At 39.4% G+C, this 10,637-nt stretch overlaps 3 protein-coding genes across 3 annotated transcripts; 1 reads left to right on the top strand and 2 right to left on the bottom strand.

Annotated features, from left to right (window-relative positions):
• Window positions 1–1,410: 1,410 nt before the first annotated feature.
• On the top strand, window positions 1,411–2,149 carry PCYB_133090 (exosome complex exonuclease rrp41; the record flags this gene model as incomplete). The annotated part of the gene is made up of 2 exons (XM_004224334.1): window positions 1,411–1,629; window positions 1,673–2,149. 2 exons carry the CDS (start codon window positions 1,411–1,413, stop codon window positions 2,147–2,149), a joined length of 696 nt encoding a protein of 231 aa, XP_004224382.1.
• A 2,015-nt stretch (window positions 2,150–4,164) lies between these two features.
• PCYB_133100 (corA-like Mg2+ transporter protein) lies at window positions 4,165–5,562 on the bottom strand (the record flags this gene model as incomplete). The annotated part of the gene is made up of 1 exon (XM_004224335.1): window positions 4,165–5,562. A coding segment is annotated over one exon (1,398 nt), but the record flags the coding sequence as incomplete, so codon positions are not given.
• A 1,876-nt stretch (window positions 5,563–7,438) lies between these two features.
• On the bottom strand, window positions 7,439–9,871 carry PCYB_133110 (DNA mismatch repair enzyme; the record flags this gene model as incomplete). The annotated part of the gene is made up of 2 exons (XM_004224336.1): window positions 7,439–8,339; window positions 8,391–9,871. 2 exons carry the CDS (start codon window positions 9,869–9,871, stop codon window positions 7,439–7,441), a joined length of 2,382 nt encoding a protein of 793 aa, XP_004224384.1.
• Window positions 9,872–10,637: the final 766 nt, after the last annotated feature.

Raw genomic sequence — 10,637 nt, forward strand, 5'->3', positions numbered from 1 at the left:
ATGTCCTATTTTTTTTTTTTTTTTTTACGTAAAAGTTTGACTATGTATAAAAAAAAAAAAACTACGGGGTAATGCCGAATTTTCTATGGACTTAAAAATTTAATTTCCCGTTTTTTCCTCATTTGAGGTTTCTCATTTTAGCTGACTGACATAGTATGGTTTGTCTCCCCATGTGAAGTATACCAATGGCTAAGAAAATCGCACACAAATGTGTGCAGTATGTGTGATGCATGGTGTGTTACGCCCCTCTCTCCAGCTAACTTGAATTTGTTTCACATCAAATGCCTCTTATAATGTTATCCGTTAACGTTCCACGCGTGTCTACCATTTTTACTTTGGTGTGCATGCATGTCCTGTTGGAGTAGATACCCGCGTTTATTCACCAATTAATGTGCCAATGTGTGTACAGAAAAAAAATGGGGTTCTTTTTTCCCCCATCGGTGAAGTGAAAGGTATAAAGAGGACGAACAAAGATGCGCATAATCAACTTTTATCCCACTTCGCGAACAATCTCTTTGGAGAAGCACTGCACAAAAATGATGAGATCACCTCACATGTGTGTTTCTCTCCAGTTTTTGCCAGCCATCGATCGTCATTCAACTTATAACTTAGAGGTGCTCCTTTTTGTGCGTTGCGTGGATTGACGTAATTAAGTACTACTCTTTTGTTTCCTTACGGGTAAAAACGCATCCCTATGTTCTCCAACGTACAAACAGGTTGGATGTTCTCCTGTGAACAGTTAATTCATCGAGCCAAGAATAGGCGTGTAATGGAATGCGCTACGTGCGTATCTCCACTTTAAGGCTATAAGAAAATTTTTCCACCCGTTTAAAATCAGGGGTTTATGTTCACTTTTTTGGAATCTCCTAACAGTTTTGACCTTCCCACTTGAGTTCTTCCCGCTCGTGAACAGAACCAAGTGCGAAGGTTTGTTCCACACCTCTTTCGGATAAACGTAAATGCGCTCCGCGTAAATTTGGCCAAGCTGCGAAGGGGCTGCGTGGAGGGGTCGCTACAACTCGGCGCATATCCCCCACGCACGGTGTTTTTTTTTGAATGCGAAATGGTGCCCTGCAGTTGTAAAAAAAAAAAATATATATAATATAATGATTCTTTCTTGTTTTCTTCTCCCTTCTTCTCTTCTCCCTTCTTCTCTTCTCCCCTTTTTTCTTCTCCTTTTTTTCCCCGTCGCAAAGGAATCCAAGAAGGTCATCACATCATCATCCACAATACGCTGCATTTGCGGACCCCATTTTAAGTCAGCAAAAAAGGGTCCTCCATAAAAAGCGGCGATTTACATATATACACCATATTGACCGCAAAGGGAAAAGGCCATTTTTCTTCCCCCATTTTCTCCCCCCATTATTCCTCCCCCATTTGTCACTCCATAATAAACACGTACATGTCGGTATGCCGCTTGTGGAGTACGTCAATGAGGAGGGGTACAGAATTGACGGGAGAAAGGAAGACGAATGCAGGTTGATAAAAATCAGCGTGGGGAACGAAAATATATTTACGGATGCGGACGGATTTGCATTTTACGAATTAGGGAACACAAAACTGTTGTCGTACATACAAGGACCAACTGAATTAAAGAAGTCGGAAGAAAAGTGCTCAATAAAATGTGAAGTATTCCTCTCTCCATTTAATGTGTATGAAAAAAAAAAAAAAGACCAAAGATAGCGTAACAAATGAAATAAGTGCGTATATAAGAAATATCTGTGAAAATATTATCCTCCTGGATTTATATAAAAATTCAGAAATAAATATTTTCCTTTACATAATAGAGCGTGATGGAGGGGTGAAACATGCTGCCATAAACACCTGCATCCTGGCATTAATTGACGCAGGCATAGCGATTAAGTACTTTATATCTGCCTGCTCAGTTCTGTACTTACAAAATCGTATCCTTGTGGATGGGAACCAGTTAGAAATTAACTCGGGTGCCCCCGAACTGACTATGGTCATTGAACTCAACACTCATAAAATTATTTTGCTAGAATTTGATGCGGAAGTCCCTATTGACATTTTCGAAGCCATGGTTCGCACCTGCATGGACTGCTGTGTCAATTTGGGCAACGTCATGAAATTAACTGTAAAGGAAAACGCCATCAAGCTGTTGTGCTTAAACAATATGTTAAATGCCTGACCGGGGAGCAGGCGAAATGGCATTCGTTACACTTTGTGCCAACAACCAGCACCTGCGGATAAGAAGCATCGCCACGCATGATGATCTATGGCCAACCGCCGGAAATTAATTCCGACCCTTTTTCCAAGCGCGGATGTTTCCACCGCATTCGCTCGTATGTGTGTACATTTTTTATTTTAATTTTTTTTTTTTTTTTTTTTTCCTTGTAATTGCGTGGCCAAAATTGCCTTAAATCTACCCCCAAAAGAAGCGGCACTTCGCCGATCCATTTGAACCAATAAATAAAACAAATAAAATGAAACATAATGCAGCATTACATGCAGAGCGTCGCCCCTTCGGAGAATACTCCCCTGCACGAAATGCAAAACTTTCAGCATTCCACCAATAGGCGGACACCCCGTTTTGTTTCACCTGCAAGGGCAACTGCCCTCCCCAAAAAAATAACCCCTCTCGTGGATTATTTTAAAGCACATATAAAGGATCTCACACTTGTTGCACTTGGTCTTTATTCTAGTGGAAAAAATGCCAATAGTGCACTGCTCAAAATGCCATTTTTATAATTTCCTGTACGTTGCCTACCAAACGAAGCGAGCATCACCATTGCCCTGCTGTTTAACCGTTGGGGAAAACAAAGCGAGAGAGTTACACCGCATTTCACCTGCACACGCATACGTGTATGACACACATATGTACAGCACACACGCAACTGAGAAAGAGGAAGTGACCAACTCGCAGCAAACATTATTCTTTTTTTTTTTTTTTTTTCCTTTAATGTATGCCACGTTCGCATCACCTCAATCCGCCAGTGGAAACGTGTTGCAAGCATTTCGCCAATCATATGCTCAGTCCTTGTTCGCCAACTTGCTTGTGCACTCCTTTTTTGTGACCCCCAAAGAGTAAAGTTAGAACGCCCCATTTGTTACCGCTCAGGGTTTCATCATAACATGGTGTAACAAGCCATCTTTCCAATTTTTTTTTTTTTTTAGCTACCTGAGGTTTAAGTAGGCAAGAAACAGTCTCTCTCCCAATGAACGACGAATACGCGCACAAGCCACCAACATACGCATGGGATGTAAGCGTCGGCCTGGATTCTATAAGACAAAACATTATCGATTTTATTTTGCTTTGCGGCTTCATAGCTAGCATTTTGGGCTCCTTTTATTTTTTTTACTGGTTGAAAACTCGCGAAATGAGAAATATGTGCAGCAAAAATTATTAGGGGGGAAAAGTTCCGCACGCACAAAATGTGTGTATGTATTTATGTATGTGTGTACGTACGTATGTGTAGGGGTGGCGGTGGGGATTACTGTGAGCTTTTAAGACCACAGGAGGATCTGATCCACGTTTTTACGCCAACGGGGGAACTGTAAGCGCGCGACCGCGCCTATGTTGCCAGCACACACAAACTCGTGCATCCATACGTGCCTACATGCATGCGTAGGCACGTTTTGTGGAATGCATGCCTCTCCACATAAGAATTCTCACTTATTTTGTAAAAAAAAAAAAAAAGGCACAGTGCTCACACACACATACTCATATGCATGTGCATATACTTTTTTTCACCTTTTTGCCAGTTGAACGGGGATACACACTCAGCTTGCGTAACATGCTAGGTGCTATGACCGGTAAACCGCTCACATAAACATATGTCACAATGTCACCAAAGAGGAAAATGAAACACAAAGTTGGGACTGTCCCACATGGTTATTTTCTGCTGTTTGTGTAAATCACATCGGCAGCAGTGTTCCCCCACGGTTTCCACATGGTGACTTTTTCTTGTATTAAAAATTGAAAGCCATTTGCAACACAAATATGTACCTGTGCAAATCTGTGGGGAGGGGCCCCTAAGTGGTGAATCCCCCCCTTCCCAGGACGCACACATAAGAAAGGAAGGAAAAACAAAACGAAACGAAACAAAGAGGCACTGGCGTTTAACGTACCCTTAAGAGATGTCTGTGGACATGCCGCTGGACACGCCTCTAGACATGCCACTGTCCGTGGCTCTAAATGTTGACCCGCTTAAAAGACACGATGACGTAAAACAAGCAAAACACCGTTATGAGCATGAGCGAGAAGGCGAGGGTCCAGAACACGTACTGGTCGCTTTCAAAGCCGTTTTTCAAGTTCATCCCAAAAATGGCTGCAACGGTACCAACAACGGTTATGATGATGCCGTATATCTTCAACCCTAGCTCTAATTTTAGCACATTATTTCTTGCGTCGTCTAAATTGAGCTCTACCATTTGGAGGACGTCATCTAACGATTCATCAGTTCTATGAATGATTTTTAAAAACTCATCAATTTCGTGGGAGTAATATTCTAGCAACATTTCCGTGTCCTCATTATTAGGAGTAGGATCACATTTTTCCCATAATTCTGGTTTATCTCCAAAATAGGAAACTTCTAATCTTCGAACATCTTCGTCATTATTTAACACTGCATGTATGGCTTTATATACACTCTGTACCTTCTCATCAATAATTTTTAGCTTTCTCCTCATTTCGGTCAATTTGTTTATACATTTGTATATGCTTAAATTGTTACTTATAATTTCAAATAGCTTTTCTGCTTCACATATGACGGGTTCTATTTCGTTTTTTAGCTCTTCACATATATCAACAAAGATGGCTTCTAAAATGAGTATCTCGAAGGGTAAAGAATCTTTAATTAACGAAATGACTTTTGCATTTTCAATAAAATATTTGCACATCCTTTCTTCCTTCTCTGCAACTTCAGGAATTGGACTGTTTGTGAATGTCGGAATATACAGTAGGAAGTCTTTAAATATGATGCACTTTCTATAGGGCAAATTGATAAGGACGCAATTCCTCTTTGGGGATATATCAAATCTGGTGTTGCTATTGGTTGAGAGTAGTTGTCTTATATCTCTGTATTGGGCTAGACCGCTAGAATTTATCGGAGTGTTTTCTCCTTTTATTTGGTGCACTATCTTTAACAATTCATGTGTCTGTAGTGAGTACTGTACTGTTTCTCCGCTACTTATTTTATGAACATAGTGTTTTAAATATTTATTAAAGCATTTAATGCGTACCTTGAAGTCTTCATTCTTTGCATATTCCTCCGTCTCTTTGCCGGAACCTCCTTTATTTTCTTTCGAGTAGGGGAAGATTTTTCTACCAAAATGAGCCTCTTTACACTCGCTGCTTTCCCTTCCGTTTTCATCCAGTGCGCTCGCATACTTGGCAAATTCCTCGCTGCCGTTCCTTTTAAACCTCGTTTTGAGGTAGTCTATGTATTTATTTTCACTTTTTATTTTCTTTTCATTCCTTTCCATTAAGTTTTTCATATCGTGATGTTGACCTGCGTGATACTTGGACATCCCCCCCAGCGTTCTGCTCTGTTCTCCGTCCTCATTAGCATTTCCCTTGACTTCCCCATCATTGTCACTCATGTTAAGCAGGGGTTTGTTCAGCTTCTTCTCTTCAGGCATCATTTAGGAAACCGGAAAAGGCGAGGGGCATTGGGGCAGTGCATATACATGTATATATGTCATATACATGTATATATGCCATATATATGTATATATGCACATATGGCGCTAGCACGCTTAACACGAATGCGTGATGACGCCGCGCAGAGACAACTTCACCTTTTAAGGCGAAAAAACACACACACACACAGAGAAAGAGAGAGAGAGAGAGAGAGAGAGAGAGCAGTGGCGGAGAAGATTCACGCACATACTACTCCCAACTCCTCCACTCATTTATCCCCAATGCTACACTTTTTCACCATGTACATATGCATACATGTGCGCGGTAACAGATGGCACCAAATTATTTGCCAACCTTTTGTACCTTTCAAAACTGAAGGAGTCAATTTTGCTTAAGATTTCTCATAATACATTACCGTTAACGCTGCATTTTTTTCCTTCCTCTTTTAACCTTAACTTTTGTAGAAAAGTGGGGTTCAAAAAAAAAAAAAAAAAAAAAAAAAGCGCCCCATATAAATGTAAAGCGCAAACAATATAACGCGTTTTATGGGAACTCTGTCCTAACCTTTCATAACTGTTCAGTAAATTTTCCTTAAACTTGCATAACTATCCAGTTGGTTTTTAAAACGGGGGGGGTGAAAAGCCAGAAAAAAATATGTACATATATATATATATAACGAAGTGGAGCGCGATAGGTGGGGGCTCCTAACTACGCAGCGCGGCGTGCACAATTTTGAAATTTATCAAACAAGGCAATATAGCGTACAAAGCTGAAACGCTCGGGCACGCGCCCCTGTGCAAAAATGGATAAATGTATGCATGCCTATATATCAGCGAACCCGCAGCGCGCTCATTTATGTAAATTTAGCTTACTATTCAAATTTAAAAAAGCTCACCAAAAAAAAATATAGCCAAAATAACCGCGGAGGAACGTGGAAAAGAGGAAATATCCAAAGAGAAAGGGAGAAAAATTAAAAGGTGCGTTATAACAGAACACAAAATTAATACCTTTGTAGACACCACTCCCGAGAGGAAGTTCACAACAGGGGACAAATGCGCAAAGGGGCACGATCTGAAAAAATTGCCACAGCACACGTTTTTCCACATATGTATATGTACTATATGTTTTTATGCATACCCGTGGCGAAAGGAAACTTCGCTCCTCGCGCAAAAAGGCCGAGTCGATCACAGCGACTGACGTTACTGCAATTTGTTGAGTGTGTCCATAAAGTTTTTTTAATGCTTTACTTTTACTTAAATGGTGAGGAGTAACGAGCAGGTTATTCCTTAAAGGCGAAACGACCAAAATGTGTGCCAGGTTACTGCGCACATCGCCGATATGCACATGTGAGGTGCCAAAAAATGACACTTGATAAAAACGGCCGACGTGCCCCTTTTCTTTCTCACTAAGCATAAAAAAAAAAAAAAAAAAAACAATATTAAACAGTTCGGTTGAATATATTAAGCAATTTATGTGTCCTTTTTTGTGTCTTTCAAAAATGCATGTTTTCAAAATGGGAAAGCCGATATTCTTCCGAACAGAATAAGTGAGCAGGGGAGGTCCCGCAAGAATGGTACATACGTATTTACACCGAGGGGAAGAGGTGGAGCAGACCAAGTGTCTCCCCTGTCGATATAAGTTTGCGCCAAACAACACTGATGAAAACTTTAAAAAGAGGGTTCATGTACGGACGCACAGATTTTTTTATGAAAATGTACGCCAGCGTACGTGAGCAGTTACACACATACACTTAACGGTCGCACTCGTCGCAATTCTGAAAACACCAATGGGGGTTGGGGGGGATTTCTCCCCCCCATGTGCTGCATTGTTAAGAACTTAAATAGCCAGCTCCTTCAAGTAACTCTTCTTGGACATGAATCTGTCCATAAACTCACTCTCAGTGGAGGAAGAAAAGAGGTAATTAATTTCGTCCTTAATTTTCATATAGTTGGAAATTTTATTTTTGTAATTTTCATTAATACTGGAGGATGTGTCAATGTTTAGCTTTTCCTTCAGGTAGTATTTATTTTCCGCTGACTCCAGTTCTTCTACTTTTTCGTAGGCCTTTCGAATCACGTCTTTTGGTAACTTGGCTATTTCAGCAACATTGACACCATAGCTTTTGTTCGATGCGCCATCCTTAATTTCGTACAAGAAGCAGATTTTTTTCTGCTTCTGATCGATAGTCGTTTCGACATGTCTGTTGATGACACCCTCACATTGATAAGCAATGTTTGAAATTTCATGAAAATGCGTAGCAAATAAACAGAAGCATTTTATGTGGTCCAAAATGTATTTGCCAATAGACCAACTGATGCCTAACCCTTCATAGGTAGATGTCCCCCTTCCCAATTCATCCACAATGATGAAGGAATTTTTGTCTGCATTTTTAACAATAGCGGATGCTTCTATCATTTCGGATAGGAAAGTCGATATACCCTTTAACTGAAAATCAGAAGCACCTACTCTACACATGACTTGACTAAAAACAGGAATTTCACAAAAGTCGCACGGCACAAACATACCTATTTGAGCCAGGATACAAATTATAGCTGTCTGTCTGATGTACGTACTCTTCCCTCCCATGTTTGGTCCAGTAACTATTATCAATCTGCTTTCTTTTTTATTCATGTGAATATCATTTGGAATGAAATTACTCAAATTGTGTTGTAGTTCTAACAATGGGTGTCTTGATTTTTTCATAATTACATTTTCCCCATCTTCTACTACAGTTGGCCTTACGTACGGAAATGGGGAATTATAACAAACAACGGCGAAGGATACTAACACGTCCAAGGTGGATACAATATCTATAAATTTTTCGATCACGGGTGTGTAGGTCGACACGGCACATATGGTCTTTTTGACAATTTCTAGTTGCAATGTGTTGTAAATATTTAAACAATGTTCATACTGTTTACATAGACCTTTTAAAGTGCTCGTTGTAAACAAGAATTCGCTCTTATTCATGCGAACTGATATGAATTTTTTTTGGTGTTGAATTAGGGTGGAATCCTTTTTGGATACTCTAAATAGGAATACGTTTGTGTTACAATCTACCAGTCGGATGTCCTCCCTGTTAGTCCTCTTATAACGTCTATCACATTTGTCTGAAAATAAATCCCTTTCGACGTCCTCCTTATGTCTTTTAATTTTTTTCATTAGAGCATTTTTCTCGTTTGATATTTCTTCCAGTTCTTCATCAAAGTTTTTAGAAATTAAATAAACTTTGTTTTCTTCAATTTCTTTCAGATCTATGGTCATTTCGATCATGTCTAACAATTTGGAGAAGTTATTTAATATTTCATGCAGGGGGTTCACAATCATTTCAATTACCGTTTGCTTGTGTTTCCCTTCAATTGATACCAAAGCAAAGTATATTTCCTTAAAGTCCAAAATGGCATAATACAGCTTGACAATATCCTTCAGAATCATTTCTTCATTATATTTGGAGTTCCCCTTTAGTTCGTTATTTTGATTAATCTCCTTTAAGTAGTGGTTTAGTTTGTCCAACTCGGGGATCCTTTTTAGGTAATTACAATACACGCTGTTGCGCAAATCATCCTCTTCTATGAACGTTTCAACGATGTTTAATCGTTTATTAATTTCGGCAACACTTGTCAAAGGCTGCGTTAACCAAGACATTAACTTCTTACACCCGATGGTTGTGTTACATTTATTTAAAAATTTTAGCAAGTTCGTATTGTTACTGTAACTATTTGTGTTCTTTTTGTTGGGAAGTATATTTAGTGCATTAATAGCTGCCTTGTCCAATCGCATGTACAGATCCATGTTGTGTATGTTAATGCTGCATTGGTTGTGTATGTCTTTATTTTCTTTAACTTTCAAATGGTTTATTAAAACCATTAAGCATTTACATGCGTTTTCTAACTCCAAATGTTTATCGTAATTTCGAACGTCGTCATTTTGTGGAATTATTAATTTTAACTCCTCTTTCAAATTTGAGACATCGTATTTTTTCCTTTCCAAGGCAACAGCCTCTATGTTACACATTTTAAATAAATTTAAAAGCCTCTCGTCATCAACCAAATCGTTCATGCTGTTAAAAAAGCACTTGTATGGCCTCTTCTGTATGAACAAAGATTCCAAGGCCGTGAAGTATCCATTGTCAATAAATTCGGTCATCAAAAATTCATACTTTAAATAGTTATAGAAGCATACACCTAGTGTTTTCTGGTACTTCTTCGTGTCGATATACAGGCACAATATTTGTTCCTCGTTTAGTTCTACACCCTCTCCGTTTTCCATTTTGTCTTTTCTGCTTATTCGGGGGAAGCACAACTACACAGTTATGCAAATTGTTTGTATCTCGCGCGTTACGCTAAATTGCGTAATACTGTAGATGGGCTAGGTGCGCTAGATGTGCGAATGTGCACATACGTAGTAACTACACTTGGATACGCGCACACTATGTAAGTACTTGTGAATTCACGTAACTACGTCCGTGTGGGCACAAACTGCTAGATTCCTCTTTTATGTGACACAACACAGTTCACCTCTTAATACATTTGTCCCCCTTACAAACGAAAAATTGGGAAATGTGTGTAGGGGAAAAACATCCCATTCACAAGGTGCACAATGGCGTGAAAGCTTTAAAGGCCAAACTGGGGGATTTAGTTTATCTCACATTTGGGAAAAACGAAACTCCACAAATTTGATAAAAATCGAAATGGAGAAAAAAAGGAAAAGGCAGAGCAAAAACCGATTTTTGTTTTCTTCAAATCGCCTTTTGACCTTAGCACTTCACGATATTAGGATACGTGACGTGGATGAAAAAACGTGCGAAGGGGTGTACGTGCATACGTCACCACTGTTAACATATCTGTACAGATATACACATGTACACAAATGCATGATTTTTGTGCACGTAGGTACGCGTATCGTCAGTTATAAACACATTTGACATTTCTATTGGTTTTCTTTTCCCCCTTTTTGATGCGCGCGGAGAACCTATGTGAAAGCTCTCCCTCCGTGGTTTCACTCTTTCGAGTTGGTATTGTACACCATGTATTAT

This window comes from Plasmodium cynomolgi, chromosome 13 (genome assembly GCF_000321355.1).
Source record: "Plasmodium cynomolgi strain B DNA, chromosome 13, whole genome shotgun sequence".
NCBI classification, from domain to species: domain Eukaryota; phylum Apicomplexa; class Aconoidasida; order Haemosporida; family Plasmodiidae; genus Plasmodium; species Plasmodium cynomolgi.